Source organism: Pochonia chlamydosporia, assembly GCF_001653235.2.
Source record: "Pochonia chlamydosporia 170 chromosome Unknown PCv3seq00012, whole genome shotgun sequence".
NCBI lineage: Eukaryota > Fungi > Ascomycota > Sordariomycetes > Hypocreales > Clavicipitaceae > Pochonia > Pochonia chlamydosporia.
The window spans coordinates 170718-193630 of NW_019154047.1; the positions used below are offsets into that span (position 1 = coordinate 170718).

A 22913-nucleotide genomic window follows, 5' to 3' on the forward strand; every position below is an offset into this window, starting at 1 on the left:
CAAACGGACCAAATGGATCGCAGAATTTCCTACAGTAAGTGAGGTAACATTCAGACCATTTTCAATTGACCATGACTTGAACAAACTCTTCGAGCTTAATTACTGTGTAAAGCGCTGGTTTATACAACCGTGTAACTTACGGGCAATGACTGTCGTAGAGATCAATACAATGTCTTCTTTTAGGTATGACGGTTGGCAATCGTGACAGGACAATGTACCAGGTCACGTGATTACAGACTCATTCAAGTTCATGATAATGTATTTTTTAGACTGGTCGCATTTTTGGTCACGCTACTGGAGTCTTATTGCAGACTCCAACCTTGCAGACTCTCTGCATTAACATACTCTCTGCATTTACAGACTCTCTGCATTTACAGACTCTCTGCATTTACAGACTCTCTGCATTAGCAATTCTCGACCACGACCGACGACCTGCAGTTTAGTGCACCGCCTGCAATTAGGGGCCATCCACGCATACTGTCTTTAAGAGTCGAAAATGGGAAAGCGGAAACTCGTGGCCGCGAGCTTTCAGGATCCGGAGGGACAAGACTTGCAAGAGTATGAAACGGACTTCGAGTCGAAGGACCAGAAGATGATCAAGCGAAGACACAAGCGGGCAAAGAAGGTAATGGCGTGTGTGGAAAGATCTACTCGACAACGCGATGCGGTTGACCTCTTCATCAAAGCAGCCCAGTACAGGTATTCCAATGATAACAGTTGCTTGAAAACACCAAATTTGAGCGTCGTGACGTTTACATGGTTACCGTACCATGTACCTAGCAGCCTGTTAGAACAGCTCAACGTTGAAGGTGTTCCCACACGGATCCAAAAATACTTTGAAAGGTTCGGTTTACCACCGTGCTGGGACGAGTTCCATTTGGCTTTAAAGGGGAAACATCCGAATTTGTCAAAGCGGTATTTTGATGGTACTTGCGAGTTCAACTGAGCAAACTCCTTTGTGCGTTTTATTAGCGGCTGATTCAATATTTAGAAATAAGGAACTTCCATTATGTCCCACAGCCGCGTCATGCCGACAACACCAACATATCCAGCGATGCAAGGCCAGAAATTGTTCACGTCCATAACAAAGCCATAGTGGCAAATATTGAAAGGGCCACTCCAATAATTGGCACTTTTCTACTTACAGGCTTATTGGACAGTGAGAAAAGGTGTCTCGAAAAGTTCACATCATTCACAATGTGCATTGGTATTCACCTGCCAGCAGTTCCAAATGAAGATTTTCGTCTGGAACTATGGGTTGATTACGAGGCTGGCCGTCGGCTCTTGGGATACAAGGAAGAGCCGGGCGTGAGGTTACAATGCGCAGTTGGTGAACATCTTTACAATGGCATGAAATCTAGCAAGGTCGTGAAGCATGCGCTGGAAAGGAGCCATCCTGAAGGTGCCATCAAACCCGACGTGGACCAAGGCGTGTTGGTGGGAACTAAAGCCATAGAGATTTTGCCATCAGGCCCAGACTACAAAGTCATCATATTTTTGGGATTCGAAAATGGCAAACAAACGCATAATGAATTGTTTCCTGTCTAGCCCGCCTTGATTAATTTAAAGTCTGTGTCCATTACCGTTAAATCATGTTCCGCCGGGAGCAGAGTTCCGGTGGTAGAGTTATCATCTCTTGTAAACTTCGAGCGTCCCCCTTGCCCCTTCGGGCCTGCCGTATAGTTGCCGTCGCCTGCGCGCCAGTACATCAATCTTGGATAGGGTGTGGAAGGAAAGTAGTGATATCCGATTTTTTCGAAGTCGTTATCCACTGTAGTCGTTGCGCCTACCTATAGAAAGTTTAGCACTCGACGCTGAATACTTGGAGATGTTGGTAGTACCTCCGGCATCACAGCGCCCGTTGTTGAAAGATTATTTCGTACGAGAATTAGCTTCTTCGTTTGAACCAAAAATTGCGCGAAGCGTTGAAGACTAGATGAATGCGCAAGATTGTAGCGGTATTTTGCAGCGACTGTGGATCTCAACCGGACCATGTGATCCAAACCCCGCCCATTAGGCAGTACGTCAGGCCGTCAGTCATGTTTACTCTCCCAAAATTCGGGGATAAACATGATGGAACCAAACATCATCTTTCTGTCAATATGTGATGGCACTATATTTACCTAGGGAAGAACGCTCCCCAGGGACCATGATCCAGCTAGATGTGTTGAAAGGTGATCATGAAAAAGCGACTGAGCGAAAAGCTTTACATGAGAGATGGTTCCCTGTCCCCAAGCCAATTTCGGATCATCTACATTTTCCCACAGACCATCTGCATTGCACACCATCTGCTTTTTCCCACCACCTGCAATTGCAGACCATCTGCTTTTTCCCACCACCCGCAATTGCAGACCATCTGCTTTTTCCCACCACCTGCAATTGCAGACCATCTGCTTTTTCCCACCACCTGCAATTGCAGACCACCTGCGTTTTTTAGCTCATCTATATTTCCACCCCATCTGCATTGCAGACCATCTGCTTTTTCCCACCATCTGCAATTGCAGACCAGTCTGTATGAATATTAACATGAAGTAGTTGCTGTTAAAGTACAGTACAGTATTGACTGATACTATAATTTTAAATGATTCGCGTATCATCACTGCCGATTGTCTCTGAACCATTGCCCACAGACCACGGCGCAGTTTGTATTGTATGCCGAAACATCTAGGACAATCATTCTTCTGGGTTGGTCCACCCCGGTACAGATAACCGGGTTTGTCTGGACTACCCTGTCCGTCCTTCTTGTAAGTCGGAAGCTGTGAGAAAAGCTAATTTCCTCCTTCGATTAGCCAATCCGGACCCAAGCAAAAACATCCGTAGGAGGTGTGGGAAGCTTGCAGCACAACCTGGGCATTTGCTACGATGATCCGATGGTTATTCAGCCGGCAAGACGAGGCTGATTCCGCGTGCATGACGCATACAAGTTGGAGATGGTCAATTGAACAACTTGAGATGCTGGGGCAACAACAGGCATCGGACTTCACAAGAAGTGAGGCTGCTGTTAGTAGATCGTACGGAATTTATAAATATAAAAGCTGGTTCAAATTGGTGCCTCTTGATCATAGTATTGTATTGTATTTCAGTTTGTGGGTTCTGTGTTATCGACGAATTTGACGATATCAACGGTATTTCTGTTCACATAATGGTTTCACTTATGGAACTCATACTGATCAGCTCATTAGCTATTAATATCTCTACGGTTCACAATGGAACGCAAATCTTCACCGAGGAGCAGCGAAGGGGAGAGCGCAAAGTCGCAAAACAAAGGAAACCTTACCCTGGATCCCCGTATCCACGTGGGTGTCACAAACTACGGGCAGATCAATAGTAACGAAACTGGAAAAGGAAAGGCTGTAGAAGAGAAATGTGAACACAAGAAAGGTGGTTAATACAGGAGAGAGCACGACGACTTTTGTCCCGTCAAGCCCACTACGGTAGTCAAAATGCAGGAAAATATATGTGTGTCTGCTGAACTTGTCACTAGAAGCCAATGTCATACATACACAAGCCGTGGGCTGTTATGCATCGTACTGTATTTCACTTCAGCTGTGCAAGTTTTGACTATAGCTCGGACGGCCGCGAACATTGGAAAGGATGATGCTGTGGTACGTCAACAAAACATTTTCTAGATTTAGTGACATGAGATTGTGTGTTTTCCGACTTTGACCCTCGGCAGAACACCAAATAGGTGAAAGCAACACGAACGCATCAGCTAATCAGTCAGTGTCGACCTTCTCACTTGTTGATGTCCAGTTGTCTGGCAATGGATCATAGCCACCTGTGGCTGTGCTGAACAGCCACTTCGGCAAAAATGGCTGCGCGGTCAGGAGCGGTACCAAGGTTTGTCCGCTGTCATTTGGAACATGAACCCGACCGCCCGCTTTGACAACTGTTTAGTCGACGTCTACACCTTCGCATGGCGACAATGCGCGAGACAAATTTCAGAAATAAAGCGAATACACTCATGCAAAGAGACACATGTAACTGGTACGAATGGAGCGAGAGAATCGCCTCACTAGGAGACCTACTAGGATACGTCCTACAGTGTTCCCCTCAATTTCCTGACAACCTCAAACTGCTGGATGGCGTAACAGAAGCCGGCGAGATCATTAAGGCATACCAGAAGCACGCTGAAGAACATATTATGGTGGAGGAAGAGAAGGAGAGGAAAGAATGTCTCATCAATCTTATCAGGTATTATTTCCTTGCGCACCTTCGCGTCTTAAAGGAATCTTATAAGCAGCTGTATGGTTCGAAAGCCTACAATAAAAAACTTAAAGGCACAATCCTCAAGGGATTACAGGAATTCTGGAAATTAACCGGGGCACCGTCCGCGCTTAAATACTCTGAAGCGAACGATGTTATTGATTCTGTAGCGTACAGTGATCCGCTAATCTGTATCATTGTATGTCAAATCGGGGCTCGGGGCTTCGAATTTCCAATTCACTGTAAGTCCTTCACACCCTTTTGACAGCATGCGCTAAGATGACGCAGACCGTCCCTTTCGCACTCTTGGCAGGGACTTCAGACATGAGGACAACCAAGAGAAGACCCTCTTACAGCTCGGTCGGCGGTTCAAGCTCCCGGACAATACTAACATTCAACGCTGGGATTCTGACGCAGCCTCAGCAAGTAGGATTGTGGAGGCCACTCTCGGATACCGCTTAAGGTAAGAGACATCCCTTTCAAGTGGCCTAACGTCGTTCTGCAGACGGAACATCTGATGAGTCATCACAGTCGGAAAGACATCCTTTACTTCCTGGGGCACCGTCACCATAAAAGTCTTGAGCCCGCGTATCAGTTAATACATCTTGGTGAAGTCGAAGAAGTGAGGCATGAGGCTGTGGTATCGGCGCTTACCTTGAAAGAAGCTGTGTCCGTGGGCTGTGGTACCCAAGGCGACTCTTCCGGCCAGACAGGTGTAAGAATGGTGGGCCGACAAGACCGTCACAAACAGTGCCTTATGCTAATGTGCTGCAGGGGAAACTCCACTCATTCAGATTCACCAATGAATGCATGGCCTACTCAAACTTCTGCAATGACAACTTGGTACAATGACGCTTGTCAGCCTTTAATTGATAGGTAACTGACCTCGCACAGGTTGTGTCACTGAATCAAAGGTTGACACTCAAACGCCAAGAACCTTGGGGAAAATTTGTAGCCCGACTTGACGCGGACGCATGCCTATCGCCCACCGAGGGGTATATAAATGTTTTGCTCCCGCTGTTCGATGAGACTCAGATTATGAAGCTCCAGGCGCCGAACTCGGGAGAGAAAGTAGTGTTCTCGTGGCCTCCAGACATGGCATTATGGTTTCACAAATATGACCTTGAGTTACCGGAAGGTAAACTCCGTTATGTGCATCTACTTTACGAGTCTGATGCAGTAGAAGATAAATCCGGCCAACGAACGGAACAGAGTCACAAAGATACCAGCGCATCAGGATACGGACCTTTTTGCATGCCCAAACACTCCGTGAGTCTACACCCAGATCTATTCATGTCTTCAGTATCCCCTGTCTAAAAATGCCCCGCCCAGTGGGTATTGGTATTCTTTCCTATCGAACGAGGCCAATATGAACATGGACTTGACAAACTTCTCGACCTGATGAATGACTTATATGTAGTAGCATGCGGATTAGCTTACACTAACGCCCGGGGTTTCATTGGCCTTGTGGCTTGAATGGAGAGGTTAGAGTTCCGAGCTAGGCTCATTGCATAATCTGGATGAGGATTGTTTGGATCCCCAAGCGCCAAAATGTGATGCCGACTGAGTCGGCCGCTGTTATCTGGGTCTTCCGTTTGCGGACGCTTTAGTGACGTCAACCCATGTTTCTTTGCCTCGGGTTTATAGTCGATAGACGAATTCGGTTTGTCGCTCTCTCTCCAAACCGCTTCAACAAGCCGATAGACATACTTGACCACTGCCCAGAGCGGCGGGACAAATGATAGAAACCATGCAGCCTGACAGGATATTAGCGACGTCAGTCTGTTTCCTTGTGACTCCTGTGCTTACAACGTTTCTTTCATCTCTTGACTTCAAAGCCTTGAGCGGCAAAATAAGATCAAGGATCAAAAATGCCAATGCAAGGAAGGTGAAGACAGCGATTGCGGGCCGTGGATCTTGAGTCTTACGATTCAAGAGCTGGAAGGAAGTCTGGCTGGCTCCAACCAAAAATATACTGAGGAATGACAACAATGCTGCCGAAAGGAGTCCAGTGTGCTCGAGGCTAAAGTACAGCATGCACCCAGTCCCTGGTACCAGCATCAGAGTGATAACGGCGACAACTGCGGCCAACAGTCTGACAAAATCCTTGACCAACTTCGATCCGCTACACCGCCAACGAAGGGTACGGGTCGCAAACAGAAACTGTTTCAGTAAGTCCAGGGAAAATCCGCCTCGATGACCGTAAAAAAAAAACTTACAGATGACAAGCCGTTCGAATATGTGCCCCAAATCGGCAAGTATGACGGCCATTTTTCAGTTCCAAAACGTAGAAGAAGAAGGGCGAATAGCAGTGCAGGAAGGCCCAGGCATAATGCGTGCAAGATATATGGAACGCACGGGTGGCATTGAAGAAGCTCAATCTCTTCTTCGTCCGTTTCAAAACAGGACGGTAGTAGGGAGGATTCATCGGGCGTGGCTGGATTGGACGTGTTTTCAGACTGCTCACGCAATTTAGGGATCACAAACAAGAGTGCGATAGCTAAAGTAGCGGACAGGATAGGGAAAACAAGAAAACTTTCAGGAGATGAAGACATTTTGAAGGAACGAAACCACAGTTCGTCTGTTCAAAAGATGTGTGATCGAGTTGGGAAGAATATTATTTGATGGCAAGTATCCGCAATGTTGGCAAAGGGACGGAAGATAGAAATAGAAATATCCAAGTAGTCGTCACTGTTGTGTCACAAACCTTACCACCAAGAGTGATCTTCGGATTTTATTTCTCTTTCTCCCGTTGCTTGACATGTTGACTGAGAATCCAACGAGTGCATCGGCGCCCTGTCTGAGAGTGGCTGCTTCCCTGCCCTGCAATTGGACCGAAATACGAGTAGTATTTCAGCTTCGTCGAGGAAGCAAGGGTCTGATTTTGGACAGGGGTATTTCGTCCCGCCCCTCCACGCCAAACAAATCGGATACAACTTGTGCAAGATCCGCCGCCACTTTTCGCGTCGAAGCGGGAAAGCGGGGAGGAACCAAGACACTTTCGTAGCTACTGCATATCCTTGAAAGTGGTGAGATGTGACTGTGATGCAACCACCACGAGAATACAAATATGTGCATCAATGGCTTGCTGCGCCGCGACCATGCCTCAGGCGTCGTTTCTAAGTGGAAAGATAAGCCGGGGATCCTTGGCGCCGCCGAGAGCTCTAAACTTGGCCATGGAGGTGGGCGAATGCGGCAATTGTGTTGTAGACAACTGCGGGACCTCTCATCCAGGCTCTCATGGGTAGTGGGTTTCTCTAGTGGGTGATACGGATAATGAACCATCATTTCCTCCCCCATCAACCGAGCCCATGACCCCTGTGGCTGCAAGGCACTTTCATTTTGCACCCATGCGGCATTACATGAACGTCCCGATCTGTACCCGCCCACGTCCCGTATAAGTACGAGCTTACTCTAGGAACATGAGAGACCTTCTGTACAACTTTGCCAGAAACAACAGTATTTTAAGTTACTATATTATGTATTCCTACAGTACTGAAACTCTCACACCATTGAGGCAATATTCAACAAACAAATCAACGTCAATAAACGAGGGCCATAGATCATGGAGTGTTTGGAGATTCATTGGGTGTTTCCCACTATCATGCTGGACAGAAAGCAACCCTAGTTCGGTAACTGATTGTACGACGGATTCCATTACTCTGGATACAATTAATGAATACCTCAAACGTATAAATAACACAGAAAGACCAAAGATTTTTTATGTAGGAAAGAGGAAGGAGTGGCTAATTAAGTGAGTACCGTCACATCTAAAATATCGCATTCTTTGCTAAACAGGAGAAAGGACGATTGACCTACTTGTAACGGTACGAGTGCACGAACAAGGTCGAGTGCGACTTGGATGAAGCGATTATTCACAAGGAGAAAAAGAGAACCCGTAAAGGAACTCTGGCTGAAGCTATTTACACAATGCTCACAAAGTGAGACATTCATTAAACGGGCAGGTCACATGATTCCCTCACACTACTCAGAAAGAAGAGCAGTCGCATATGCGAGGCCACAGAAGACTATTATCATCTGGTAATTGTGCACGGCGACATTACAGAGCAGCGTAGACGAGAATTGTTTACAAAGACGATACCCGGAGGATATGTCATGATATGCATTGACGAATTCCCATGGATACGGTCCCCGTGGGGAAACCCCGTGCGGAAGGACGTCAAGTTTTGGAGAAAGCAAAAGAAAAAGTCACCAGATACTGAGGCTTCAAGCTATGATGATATGGGGTATTCCCGGCTACCGACAGGAAAAACTCTCGAGGAAATTCAGGAACTGGAGCTAAGGTGTCTAGGGGAGGGTCATACTAACGGCACTGACTCTTCTATATAATTGCTCTCGGTGTGTTCGTTGTGCGCATCAGCTCCGCCGAATCTACATTGCAATATGCTCTGCTGGTGATACATTGCAAATTTGCGCACCCGCATGAAATCCGGAAGCAACCATAAGATTTCAGGCTTTAAGTGTATCTAATAGACTCTTTACCTTTTGCTGTCATGCTGTAAGGATCCAATTGATCTCCATCCATCCTGTAACTGGTGTTGCTGTGTCTCATCAAGCACGCGCCATGGGCTCGATAACGTATGCTCAATATTGACTGAAAGCCACCAATATTGGATTCCAGCAGCTTTCACATGGTCAACAATTCACCACCACTAGATCTTGCAGCTCACTGCAACTCCCTGCCGCCCTGCCTTCATGGTCAACGCCATAATATGAGCCATTAGCAGACCCGCATGACATGAGTGAGCAAGTTCCTCGGCACAAACCCTTCTACATATCCTGCAGATCCCCGTTAAAGATCTCTGAGGTTCTGTAGGTGTTGTTACCGTGATTTTAGCCAAGGCATGCGACCGCGCACCCGGGGGCAATACTACATGCCTTTGGAGATTGTACGAGCCCTGGAAGCTGACGGCCAACATCTCCTTCTGTAGGACGAGAGTGGCGTCGGCTGAAGGAAAAAGCAGCGGGTGGATGGTCCCCGAAGGCCGCTGTGGCAATCCAAGAATGGTGCTAGTGAACGGCATGCTTGACGCGTTCAATTTCACAAAGTTGCTCAGTGACACCTCCGATGGGGCCAGACTTGAGGAGTTTCTACCTGGGCCGCTGGGCCGCGCGAAAAGTGTGTGCCAGAAGGCAGCGCATTGGCCGATAGTTCCAAGCAGCGGCCCCGGTGCTGAGTGAGGACTGGACGCGCCTGTATTGTTAGCTCCAAACGCCATGCAGGTATCTCCGCGTAGACTTCAGTGGCATGTACAGGTTCAACGACATTGCTGCCGCAGGGGGCCATGTTCTGACCCCAGTGAAGGAACAGGGACTTTGAGTAAGGTGCAAGGGGTGACCAACAGGATATGCCTCCTCCTCCCCGGATGGGCTGCTCTGTTTTCCGGGGTGGGCGGTGGATGGGGCACGTTCGCGGCATCGTATGCGCGATATCGTAGCCAGGTCACCCTAGTTTGCATGCCATCTGCGCAGCAGCTTAGTATTTCACGCAGCCTAGGTGCGTCTCGTGTGGTATTCAAGGTGAAAAGACTCAACAACGGAAGCGAGCCTGTCCAAAGTTAGCTCTGGAGTAGAGCCACGTCTTTTCTTCCACAAAATAAGTCCTCTGAAAAAGGACCGTCTGCGTGGCCGTGGAATTTCTGAGGCAGTCTCGTAATTCCGATTCGAACACTCCCTGCCATTACTCAGAGAAAAACCGGTGGCAAGACAGGAGCGCCAGATCTGTCCCAACAGGGCTAGGTGACTTCCACATTATCTCCTACTTGGGGACCACCCTCGCAGTCACCTCCACGGCTCTGTGCCGCTTCGACTTGATCACCGTTCGATGTTCAAGGAAATTGCAAACGCTCGGGTGGCGTTTGGTACCCCAAAGATTTGATGACAGTTTCTTTGGCCTCCAATATTACGGGCGAGACACCGAGGTGAGTATTTCAGATGTCTTCTCTCCCCTGAATCTGATTTTCCACATCAAAGTCTCGGTACTTTTTCTCTCTGTCGCTCTAAGCCTCCTCAATTCGCCGTCTTTCATTGCGAAATCCTAACAGTCGCAGTAGATGGCATGACCAGTGTCTTCACTCATATCAAATACGCGGCTTGTTGGCAAACAGGGACTGCTTTGCTCTATCTTAACCTCAATCCTCCTCAGCTCGCCTACCTTTGAGCTCGAATAAATCTAATAACGACACTCCCTCGAAAGCCTCAATCCTCACGAGTAGGAATATGCGAACCACACGAGAAATACTACGCCGTTTCGATCCCGACTCGATTCAGAAGATCCGTCGACAGCTCCTCTCCCGAGTTTGACTTGGAGCAGCCTGCCAATTGAGGTTGAATCTACACAATAACACTGCAAGTCGAACGAGAATACCATGGGGGTGCAAAAGAAAGCGAAACTGCCCGTTCCAAAGATTCTCCGCATACCGGAGGTGCTGGATTTGATATTACAGACTGTCAGTACCCAAAGCTGTCCTGATAGCCACCTGAAAACAACGCCTAGCTCTCTCGATGTCATCTCCACACGTCCGCACAACTATTTTGCCATGTCGGAAGGCAGTTCCACCGCGTTGTACTCGCCCAACCGCGAAGACCCCGATATGTCTCAAGACAACGATCTCTCCGCTAGTGACGAGGACTCGGCGTACGGAGGAGAACTGCCTGATACAACGGTTCTGGCTCCCGAAGAAGTGTTCGAATTTGAAACGATATACAACCGGGAATATCATGTGTACTTCCAAAATGGGAAGTACCCCTATCCCAGTGACGACCGGGAGAAAGAACGGCAAACCGACTTCCACCGCCACATCAAAGCCTACCTTGCGGGTGAAGGCCCTTATGGTGACCACGGCCTCTTTTCCGCACCTTTTAACACTAGGAATGGTGCAAATATCCTCGATATTGCTACAGGAACTGGCAAGTGGGCTATTGATATGGGTGACAAGTTTCCCGAAGCCACTATCACAGGGATCGATCTTAGCCCAATTCAATTAGAATATGTTCCTCTAAACGTCAACTTTGTTATTGATGATGTCGAGTTATCTTGGGATGATCCCGCTCGGTACGACTACGTCCACTGTCGACACGTGGGAGGTTGTATGCAAAACTTTTCACTCCTTATTAAACGGATATACGAACACCTAAAGTCCGAAGGATGGGTAGAATTTCATGAGCTCTCAATGGAATTCATGTCTACTGATAATAACAAAGCCGGCGTGGGTGAAGAACTTTCGGAACTTATACGGATTTTGAACGATGCATGCTCCAAAATGGGAAGAATTTTATATCCAATGCAGGATTTGGAAAGTCGGCTTTCAGAAGCTGGATTTAAACAGATTCAGCGACGGGATTTCTGGCTCCCAGTTGGTGATTGGCCAGATAATGAGCGGGATAGGAACATAGGACTTGCAGTGAAAGACTATTTGTGGGAGGGATTAGAAGCCATCACTGCTGTACCGTTGAGAGGGCATCTACAACTGTCGAAGGAGGAAACAGAGCTGCTGTGTGCGGGAGCGAGGAAGGACCTGATTGATAAGTTACTTGTTCGCTACGAATGCGTCATAGCGCAGAAGGGAACATAAAACCTTGTACCAGGATTCAAGACGGCATTGTAAAACCACTGAAGCATTCACAGTCTTATTAGTCTCATTAAGATACCTACAGACATTCCAGACTCCATCATATCGTCGACAACCTTTTGAGAGACTATATTCCCTGTATATACTCTACTAGCATTCCCCTTCGCAAATAAGAACATGACATGGAATAATTATTTGACCCTGGAGTCAAGTGAAGAACGAAATGGAACCGGTCGGATGATCTTTAGAGACATATACAATGGATTTCACTGAATGAACAGTCTTGGTGTTGGGAGACGCGTGGTAGTGCCAGACTAAGGGGGCGTTTAATGGCCGTTGTATTGAACCAATGGTCGGCCATGTGGTCTCTAGAAGAGAAACCAGTAAGAGGAAGTGCTATATTAATGTATTGAAGGGCTTCACCCTGTTAGCGACGCCTGGAAGACTACATCCTGACAGTTTCTGCGATACACAGTGTGATATTGCCATCTTCGCCAGGAGGGGCAACTGGAGCACGACCATGTCTTGTGTTTACGAGAAAGGCTTACATGGCGTACTTCATGTTCAGCAACGACCGTGCTGGGTGGCAATAGCCTATGTTAACTATTACAACGCAAGGAGTGGCGACAATTGGGCGACCTTGCGAAACCTGTATCCGAAGAGGTATCTCATTCGAGTCAATGACAAGCGACACAAGTCCCCGAACATTGAGTCACTATAGAGGGAGGTCGGACAGCTCTACGAATTGAACCAGGGACTAATCCATGTCCATCTACCGCAACCGCCCTTGGAGAAGCGACAAAAAGTTGCAATGGGACTTCAAGCTGGTAGCGACTCCGTCGGGCTACTCGGAGACGCTGCATGCTCAGGATCGACTACATAAAAATCAGCTCCACAAAGCGATCCAGGCGTGGACAGCTAGACGGTCCTCACCTCAAGCAAGACAGTTCTAAAGCACGTTCCATCCAGGTATCCCTTCATAGAACTATTGTAAAGAATAGGTATTTATAACATGCTGTGTTGATCTTCACTAAACTTTTTGACTAGATGGCTGTAGATGACGACATGCATGAGAAGAAGGCACCTTAAGTTGCCTGGCTATTACAGCAGTAGTTAATGGTTTTGCTCCAACATGTTGTCCGTGGAAAGAGAACCCCTACTTCTGGCGCTCTCGTTCATTTGTACCTATTTCGGTGGTATACGGAACACAACCAGCTACTGCACTGCAACTTTGTTGACAGTTATCCGTCTCTTGGGCCGGGGCGATGTTGGTGTACCTAGTTTGAAGAACTGAATCTTGACGTTCAAGCACAGCAAAGAACGCAATCTCCCATCTGGCGGCGAGAAGACCGCAGAGTGCACCTTGGACTCCGGCTGTTTGGACGGGAGTAAGCGGAAACGGATTTTGCTGCTAGCTAACCTAAACTCTTGGCGTGTGACATGCCAAGAGCTCAAAAGAGCGTATTATTGAAAGAACTCGTACAATAGCAACCGTTCCTAATGGTACGGAGTGTCATGAGGAAGGTCTTTGTTGTGCCAAGCGCGCACGAAGCATATAAGTATAGCTATTAACAGAAGCAGAAAAACATTGAAGTTATATACTTATCATCTGTGCCACTAAAGTTTAGCTAGCAATGCATCTAGGTCGGTTGGGGTTTGGCGTTCGAAAAGATCCTTGATAGCCGCTGGAGTGGTATAACCCGCCGCCAAGCAGTACTGAAGCAACAATCGACTTTGTGACGGGTCGAGGTAACCGCTCCCAATACAAAAAGGCCCAAGCCCGTAGCAATACTCAGCCACAATGAAACCGAATGAATCGGAGCTAATGACGACGGGAATGTTATTTGAGCGCGCCTGTATCAGCTTCTTTAAACTCTTGGGCCAACTACCATCCCCAACACCTCCCAGCACCACACCTTTAGCGTTGGCAGTTGCGCTCAGGAACCGTCCTTCGTCCATATCATCTTGGTAGGGAAGGATAACCACATCGGGTAAAGCTCCAAGGCTCGTCACATCGAAGTACCAGAGATCAACAGGCCGGGTTGGCTCATTGAAGAACCGGGGAACGGAATTTTTGAACGTTGCTATGGGACCGGTAAAAGAGTAGAATGGGCGAGATGAGGCGGTTGTCAGTTTTCTGGTATACAGTGGCTGCAATATCTCGAAGTCAAAAACGATATGGACCCCAGCGAGCCCAAGAAGTCCCAAAACCAGAGCACACAGCATGTTCTTGTCGCCGTCAGCTCCGTGACAATTGCTTGGGAGAGTTGCACCAGTCAAGATAATGGTTCTGGTCGGTTGGATAGTTATTGATAACGAAAACGCTGTCATTAGGAGTGTATCTGTGCCGTGTAGCATAATAACAGCATCCGCGCCAGCGTTGAGCTGTCTTTGAACTTCGACGGTGAGATTCAACCGGTCTGAGGATGTTGTATCGGGACTACCCTCTCTCCCTTTCCGCTTTAGGTTTATGACTTTGATCTGGGCTTTCTCCGTCAGCCTTGGGTGCTCTTTTAGCATGTCTTTCACGGAGAGCTCCCCGCATTCGTAGCCTGCTGTCGCCGCGGGATCACTCGATATAGCTGTAATGGTCCCACCGGTGTCAATAATTACGATCTCGCGGAGTTTCCTCTGGCGACCCATTGCTGTGCTTGTGTCACGATGCATAATGAAAGGCGTTACGGGCGTTCTGGGTTCGGTAACTGGCTATGATATGTATTCGGATATCGATTCTACCTCATGACAAGTCGGTATAGCCTCATGGCTCAAAGAAAAGTAGAATAAGGATCCAAATTAATTGTTTCGTGCGATAGGGTAGTGCCATGGGCGTTACCAATTGGTGCTTGCAGAGCAGGACGTGGCGGGAGACGCTTTGGGTTCGACGACCCAGAAACTAGCACCGCTACCAACCCATACGGGGCCCTGTCGTGATCACTGTGGGATCTCCAGAGAGCGGGGGCCTACCGCAAGGTCACATTACAAAGGAAAACCTGCCCCTTGTAGAGCAACTTCGGACTGGGTGAGAGAGAGCCCAGCCTACAGAGTCAGACGGCACGCTCGTATTTGGAACCTGATGTCCAGCCAGCCAGACGCCTGTCCTGGATCTTCTGTTGCCTTCCATTTTGGCTTAGGGGTGAGCGTATCAATGCGCTGCTGCATGGGACCAGGGCTTTGTGGTGGGGACAGGGGCATGTCAACCGTGTTGGAGTGCGCGACGCCATTTCTTCCTGAGAGAAGTCTCCTTCACTCCCCTTTCTCGTAAAGTACATATCAAAACACACAACAATCCTAGAGACAGTCACAATCACCCTGCCCCTGAAAGCTCGACGTCTTTTGCAGTGAGTTTCATTTCTGACGCATCTGCATCCCTGCCACAGCAACCTCCCCCTTACCATATTGTCGTCCGGTGTTACGCCAACATTGTCGTAAAAAGGGGGAGACTCATTGTCCTCCACCAGAGACTATATGTTTGTCTTAATAAACATTGCTTCCGCAGGATTCTCAAGAACTGGGGTTCAATAGAACTGGTCCCCTTTTCATACATCTTGAAGTGCCCCGGTTTTATGGTATGCTAAACATGCTTGCTATATGAGTGCTCTCTACTTCGCTTCCTGAAGTCGGCACGCGGCAACCCAGAAAATCGACATCAAACGAGTAGCAAACAAGACTGCATCCCATAAATACGACCGGTCGTCCGACCGATCAGACAAACACCACACAAGCTAAGGCTAGAGTATTCCCAATACAAGGCTGAACAAGCATTACCAGCGAAACAGCACTATGGATCGAAAAATCGGAGGGGCAACACCGTTGTCTAATGCAAATACGGTTCCTATTATTAATACTAGAACTATCAATCATTTCGACGGAGTATCACTCGGCAGCCAACAGCATCTTAAACGGACTACATTAGACAAGACTAGGCTGCCACCCATTTCCGAATTAGCGAGCAGCGCAGACCCAACCGAAGCCAGAGTTAACAGAAATGAACACCCCAGCCCTGCAATGAAATGCCCAGTCACGGGCTCTTCATTTGGAATATCAAGACAGCTAGCGACCGCGGGTTGTATGACACAACAATCGATCAAATTAGACCACCATTCACCCAACAGCCAATATACATTGCCGGAGAGATATGCGATACTGATGACAAGAGGCGATGAAAGTAAGATACATCAGCTGTTTACCCACAAGCCAAACGATCAAAGAGTTACAACTATTAAGTGGATTTACAACTTAACCCAAGAAGAGCTGAAGGAAGATCATACTCCGCTCCCGCCACTGGATATTGGACACATTGACTCTATTTCTCGGGAAGTGCGTCAAGATGATAATCAGTATCCCTCCGAGACAGACGTGCGAGTATGTGAATCATACAACAAGAAATGCACAATCGCTGACGCTCTGCTAGAGAATTTTTGCATTTTTGGCAGTGCTGGTTGCAGAGTTTGGCATATCGCCACCAAGCGGGCAAAAAACCGTAAGTACATCCTACACCCTATAGGGTCTAAGCTAACTAGTACAGCGCTGTCCCGACAGTGGCTGTCCAGGAAACACGAACAAGTACAACTTATGGGGATTAAAGAAGCACTTTGAGAAGAACCATATAAAACCCCGCGGGGAATTGAGACTCAAGCGAATCGTCTCATGTTACGATGACATCATCCTAAATCGTGAGCCTTGAACTCCGAAACGCACTTGAGCTAGCGAGGAGAGTGGCTAACAAGAGAAATGCTTGCAACAGAGAATCCTAAAGCAAGAGATCTAGTTAAAGAGCTCGTCTACCAAGATGCTGAAAGTTTTAGTTTGAAGATTTTTGTAAGTTACATGCTGTAACGAGCTATTCTGATATTAACCATCATAGCCCTGCGCCATCTGCAAGAAGTCATTCAATGGTGCTGTCGGTCTCACCCGTCACCGTAACAAACACAGCTACTGGTTTTCGTTCCAAAATTACTATAAGTCCCAACAAGCAATTCCAGGCCTGGCAGCTCCATGGAGACCAAAATTAGATGATCCATCGGTAAATCGAACCAATTAACCCTTGAATAGCAGCACTTTAACATCCTAACAGACAAATCGTGAAGACGGTAGCGCTTCGAGCCAGAGCCCCGTTTGTGATGGTCTCGGCCAGGGTGTATTTCCGAAAGGCTCAAGTCCAATATTTACCTACCCGGTCTCGCCATGGACCGGTGGCAGGGCTGCAAATCAATCCGCAACTCCGTCTCTAAACCAATACTGTGAAGAGCCGCCAGTAAGCTCCGAGTCAAACCAAGTAGCCAGGCTGGGGCCTACGACGTCGACATCCCAAGAGAGCGATACCTCGAACCAGGAATGCCAATTACGTGATCCAAACCTTTTTTCCACAGTAAGTTGAATGAAAGTTGGCATTGATATATTTAGATTACAACATTAATGCCCCTCTAGGCAAAGTCGGGGTCAGGGCGTAGTGTCCCGCCTGAAGGTCCAGGTGAAAAGTGTCCCAAGCGCTTATCCCCCGGCTGCGGGAATTTCCGTCAGAGAGTGGCCAAGAGACTGAAGGAAGATGATTCAACACTAAGCACCGGTCACTGTAACGAAAGTCTCCCCCAGCGGCAGTGGCCTTGGCCTGGGCAAGATGACAGGGTCCCCGATGTTGTAAGCGTAACATCCTCAAATCCAACTCACACTTCGTCTTCAGACAGCATTAAGAGGGGACCTCATCAGGAGATATGTCTACGGGGAGGAGAGCAACCAATTACCCTCAAAACCTCATGGCAGTTTTTAAATCCTGGAGTGTCTGAAAAATTTATTCCCATTCTAAATTCATACCAACTTTCCGGAGCAAACACTGCGGATATGGAGCACATCCTAGACGTGGCTCGCGAGGTAGTCGATGCCGCTGCCTTTCAGTCTTCCGACCACTCACAAGTATGTGGACCTTTTTAGATCCAAGTGCAAATACTCACACTGTGATAAAAGTTTTTTGGTCTGTGGCTGTTACTTCGGGAAGAATTTGACATAGAATTGTCAGCCGAAGCCAATACTGTCCGTATGAAGTACCCTTCTCACATATATCACTCTGACTAGTGTAGTATTGCTTCGACGCCGGCTGTCCACGTACTGAGCATGCTCCAATGCAATATTACACGCATTTTGTACAAAACCATCTGAAATATGGTGGCAAAAAGCGACTCCAAACTCTGGAATCGTATGCCGACGAGCTTATTGAGTATAGTAAGTTCTAAGTTTCTACAGCCCTTTGAACTTGCTGCGACAATGTTAACCCTAAAAAACCAAGTATCGGGAGAGATCCCCTCATTTCATCCTCTAGACCAACCTCTAGGCCAGCTAGATATTGGAAGGCTTTGCCTGACGTCTTTTGTAAGGGATAAGAATCGGCGCAGAAATTTCCATGCTAATACTCTCCTGTCAGCCATGCTTTCGTTGCCGGATATTATTCGATTCAACTATTGGACTCACCTGCCATCTGGTGACATTCCACCAGCTTAAAATAGACCAAAACGAGAAGATCGCCATTCAAAGGGATCTGCTGCCACCATCTCCCAATCCCGAAGTGTCCCAAACAGCGGACTCTAGCCCATTGTCTCCCAAGAGTGGGAATTCTATTAATTATCATGTAAGACGCCGGCTACAGAAAAAAGTGAAAGGCTGGCTTGGTCCTCCTGCAGCAAATGGAAGCAAAGGGGAGGGAAGCCCAGCCAAACTGATTGATGTGATTGGAGATGAACTCCTATTATCATACCAGAAATTAAATTGCTTAGGTTGGGAGTGTCCATTGTGTCAAATAAATCTCAAGAGTAAATCCAAGGTAAGAAATGTGTGCGCCCTTAGCGACATGTGCTTACTCACGCCCGTTCAGCTGCACATCGCAATTTGCTTCATCTTGCAAGAGATAGGACGTCCAAAGGTCGTTAACGACGATGCGGTAAGTCAAACTGTTTCAAATTGAATATCTAAGCTAATTTTCTTAGAAATGTCCATTTAAGGACACAAATAGCTGTAACTTTGAGGCGATCGGTCCCAACCCACACAAGTCTATGCTCCTACATCTTCAACGAAGGCATGGCGATTGCCTAGTGCATCAATATATAGCCCACCTCAAAAGAACTCATACCCCTCAACAAACCAAAGCGGCAGATTCAAGTACCACACCGAACCGCCCGCCTTTGAATCAGCTCCGAGGCTCGTTTCCGCAAGAGGCTGGCTCAACAGATGCTCTCAACGGTGGCAGGCTAGTCCAGCGAGATGCATTCGGTGTTCAATCACCACTACAGAGGTCCCTCAGCACAAGCAAATCTCAGGATGGTTTGCCTGTGCTTGCTGCCAGCTGGAGTGAGCCAATGGAGTCGTTACCTACCAACAGCTCTGACCAGGGCCTTCGCGGGCCTTCCAAACCATTAACTATTGCGGATATATTGAACCCCCCAGATCCGCAGGTATGATGTTCACGCGTGGTCCAAGATCTTCCCTCGACAGCGGAATAGGTCGGAACAAGTATTCTTTTTGGAAACATGGTACCTCATAACCGCCACCTCCATCCAGGTGGCGATTGGGTCATCGAAATGGCCGATAAATACCCAAACGCCGAAATTACAGGTATCGACCTTAGCGCCATTCAACCCACTTTATTTCCTCCGAACGTTTTTTTCCTTGGGGATGACGTCGAGCGTTATGCGGCAGACGACGCGAACAAAAATTCGGTCGACTACATCCACTGTCGGTCAATAGGTGGCGGCTCTATAGGAAACTGGCGGGCGCTAATTGACAACCTCTTATGGATGTGTGATACCAAGGGGATGGGTAAGGTTTCGAGCATTGTCGACAAAATTTTACTTGCTCAGATGGCGAAATACCCAGCGGTCATGCTTTTCTCCAACTTACAGTCCACTTGAACGAAGCATGTAATAAGGCTGGGCGGATACTTGACCCAACGCCAGAGCTGCCCTCGTGGCTAGCAGTAGGGAGGTTTACAAATGTCATGAAGGAGACAACCAAATTTCCAAATAGGGAATGCCCCGTTAACAGAGCTCTCAGAGAGGTCGGTGGGGAGATGGCTGCTAATATTGAGCTTACGGTAGGTGCCATGACGGCGAAGCCATTGAGAGGCGAAATGAATTGGCGGCATAATTACGTTGAGGTGCTGAATTTGGAAGTGAGAGAGGCGGCGAAGGCATTTGATCTGAAGTTGAGTCTCGACTAAGTACAAATTACGGCGCAGAAACCATGTTTAAAAGAATGGTGTTTCATGTACAATTGGGTAGCCTAGAAGAAACAATTCAACAAGCCATCGCCTATACCTCATTAGGATCGAATACCGATTAGATGATAAAGCCTCTCATTTTGTATTTCTTTGTATCCGCTTTGCAAAACCGCACATACAAGTGACCGGTACTCCGAAACCAGTGGTGATATCAAACTTCTTTAATAAAGGCCCTCTGATTCCTGGGCGGTTCTGTATGGGGGTAGCAGCCAGTCTTTACCTAGGCTGTCTTCAGAGGCCATGTTCAGAGGCCCTATTCTCAATCGATTTTCTCCACGGCAGAAGGGGATTCGTATGGATTTACTATTGCCATGTTTTGCATGACAAGTTGCTTCCAACCCCGCTTTGAACTCTTCCCGATACGCAGATAAATCAATAGACGGCAGCTCCCAAACTCTGCCGGTGCTGACCTACAGAACCGCTTTGGTCTCGGTTAGGGCTCAAGTATCGACTTTGAAAACACAGTGGAGGGATACAGGAGAAGCTACAACTAGCCTCAGGTAGAAGAATTACTGCTTTACGTCACCTCATCGAAACGAAAGCAGAAAGCTAGCTGCCTCGTGTGTCAACCGAGAAGGTGTTTGTGCAGAATTTGAGGTGTATTCGCTAGTGGTCCCATCCGGAGCCCGGTGGCAACTATTTCTAGGGCATTGATTCGCTGCACACCGGGCTATTGTAGGAGCGCTGGAGTTTCCGAACCACGTGTTTGCATACTCGGTCAGTCAACCCAATTTTCACTCGTGATCTTACTCTTGAACACAACAACAATACTTCCATCGATCGCTCCGAGAAAACAAACTCCTCTGAAATTTCTTCGGAAGCAAATATTCTCCAATTTTATAATGGCCCGGCTCACAAACACCAATTCCACAACTTCTCCTTCCGAAGGGCCACTACGACCAGTATTGCCTTCTCCAGGAGGCACCAGCAACACAACTAGCCAGTACCGTGATTTCTCCTACCCTCGTCGCAGACGGCAGCAGACAGCCAGGGCTTGCGAAAATTGTCGTAAACACAAGATACGGTGCGATGAAGGTCGACCTTGCGGGAAATGTCGCCGGGCTGGTGTGCAATGCCCGTCGAGGACCAAGGGTATCGGATCTAACGAAACCAAACATTCGCAATCTGAGGCTGAATCACTTCGACAGCGGGAGCAGGAGCTCATAGACCTCTTCCTTCAAATACTGCCATTGTCATCTCAAATAAGGTCGGACGTAGTGTCGAAACTTCAAGATGGAACTGACGCTGTTGAGTCACTACGTGATGCGGTGAGAGAATCAAATACTATCCGACTCACTGCGGAGAAAGAAACACGCCTGGACAACGAGTCATATCCAAAGAAGAAATGTCCCTCCTCAGGTAGGATTCGTATTTCGCCTTATTTCGGAACGGTATTATGCAGGTAGTTGCAACATGTCCCTCCCAAAAACACGTCAGGAGACTTTGATGCTTACGGAGTTTTCCTTCAGTCCAAGCGGAGATTCCGGCACCCCAGAGCAGAGAAATACTCTAAACCCGCTATGGCCCCGGGCATGTCACCGAACGTGGGGATGATCTTTTAGGTACCAAATATCCAAAACAGCTGCGCTCTGCCAACATGTGAATGGGTGCCGCGAATACATCTTGGAAAGACCCGGACGATGCGAGAAACTTACCCGGCAGTACCTGCGAACTACTGCCGCAGTCTATTTTTGTGAGTTCTTTCTCATCTCATGGAGATACTTGCAATCGTGTCCGCTGGGAGACTGTAAACAAGGCTTTCCGACCAAGGGCAGCATCAGCCGCCATGTGGAAATTGTACAAGATTCCATGTGATGCGGAGGGTCGCGGGATATTTAGAGGTCGTTCAACTCAGGGTTAGGTTTTTGTACAATGCGGTATATGCCACGAAGTTCGTGTCAATTAGCAAAATCGACAACATGATACCCATTCGGCCAGTTCATGCCGTAATTGTCCTTCGTAGACAGACTCATTCCTCGACGGTTCACACAGCTATCGTCTGTGCCAAGCAACAGCAGCTGGAGAATCTGTGGCATAATCTTTAGAGACATTTATAATGGATTGCACTGGATGACAGACAGCTTCAGGGTTGAAAGCAACTCCACTCAGTCCACGCAGTGGATCCACTCGTGGATTCCACGTCCACTCCACTGGCACTAATCCTAGTGGATTGGCTAATCCACTGAGTCCACTGGACGATGTCGTGGGTGGATTGGGTGGATTAGGAGAGGAGCAGTTAAGCCCGCTCATACATTTTCGCAGAGTAACCCTAACAGCAACCGATTCCACCGATCCCGCCACCCTGTATCAAAAACACCACGAAGCTTCTGAACAGTGTAATTGTAGAATGCACATAATAAATGTAGTGCTCTTTGAATGTTCTTAATTTTCTCATTCTAATGATACTAGTTTCGATATGTGAAGATAAGATTTGCTCAAAAAATCCACCTCATTTTGCATATCGTCAGTAGTTCGTCCGTTTTCAAGCTGTAAACCAATATCTCGCAGAGTACCCTTGCAGCTGGACAACACTGACTACGGATTCACAATACAAGATATTAACCATCCAATGGCCTTTGCCCAGATGATTCGAAAAAATACGCTCGGATTCTTTAATATCCCAATATTACGCGAACAATTGAAGGCGACACAAATCGCGTCAGCCGCGCGACATGGGGCCTGTTAATTACTCTAGCCAATGTGGTTCTCGTTACTTGGCGATCCATACAAATTAGACTGGTTGGGAAGTACCTGAAACATCTACAAGATACGGACATATGGAACCAAGTAGCCGCGTTGGACGCGCTATTCGCACTGACTGCACCAGACGTTGTTGACCTTTACTTTCACCT

At 47.7% G+C, this 22913-nt stretch overlaps 4 protein-coding genes across 4 annotated transcripts; 3 read left to right on the top strand and 1 right to left on the bottom strand.

Annotated features, from left to right (window-relative positions):
- Nucleotides 1-496: 496 nt before the first annotated feature.
- On the top strand, nt 497-1548 carry VFPPC_18290 (hypothetical protein; the record flags this gene model as incomplete). Its single annotated transcript, XM_022429926.1, has 2 exons — nt 497-912; nt 999-1548. The coding sequence occupies 2 exons, from the start codon at nt 497-499 to the stop codon at nt 1546-1548; spliced, it is 966 nt and encodes a 321-aa protein (XP_022285054.1).
- A 2263-nt stretch (nt 1549-3811) lies between these two features.
- On the top strand, nt 3812-5523 carry VFPPC_11956 (hypothetical protein; the record flags this gene model as incomplete). The annotated part of the gene is made up of 6 exons (XM_018289988.1): nt 3812-3840; nt 3898-4448; nt 4495-4669; nt 4738-4921; nt 4981-5049; nt 5101-5523. 6 exons carry the CDS (start codon nt 3812-3814, stop codon nt 5521-5523), a joined length of 1431 nt encoding a protein of 476 aa, XP_018137112.1.
- A 5072-nt stretch (nt 5524-10595) lies between these two features.
- VFPPC_11530 (UMTA methyltransferase family protein) lies at nt 10596-11801 on the top strand (the record flags this gene model as incomplete). The annotated part of the gene is made up of 1 exon (XM_018289689.1): nt 10596-11801. One exon carries the CDS (start codon nt 10596-10598, stop codon nt 11799-11801), a length of 1206 nt encoding a protein of 401 aa, XP_018137111.1.
- Nucleotides 11802-13415: 1614 nt separating this feature from the next.
- On the bottom strand, nt 13416-14441 carry VFPPC_11529 (asparaginase domain-containing protein; the record flags this gene model as incomplete). The annotated part of the gene is made up of 1 exon (XM_018289688.1): nt 13416-14441. The coding sequence occupies one exon, from the start codon at nt 14439-14441 to the stop codon at nt 13416-13418; it is 1026 nt and encodes a 341-aa protein (XP_018137110.1).
- Between the last annotated feature and the right edge of the window lie 8472 nt (nt 14442-22913).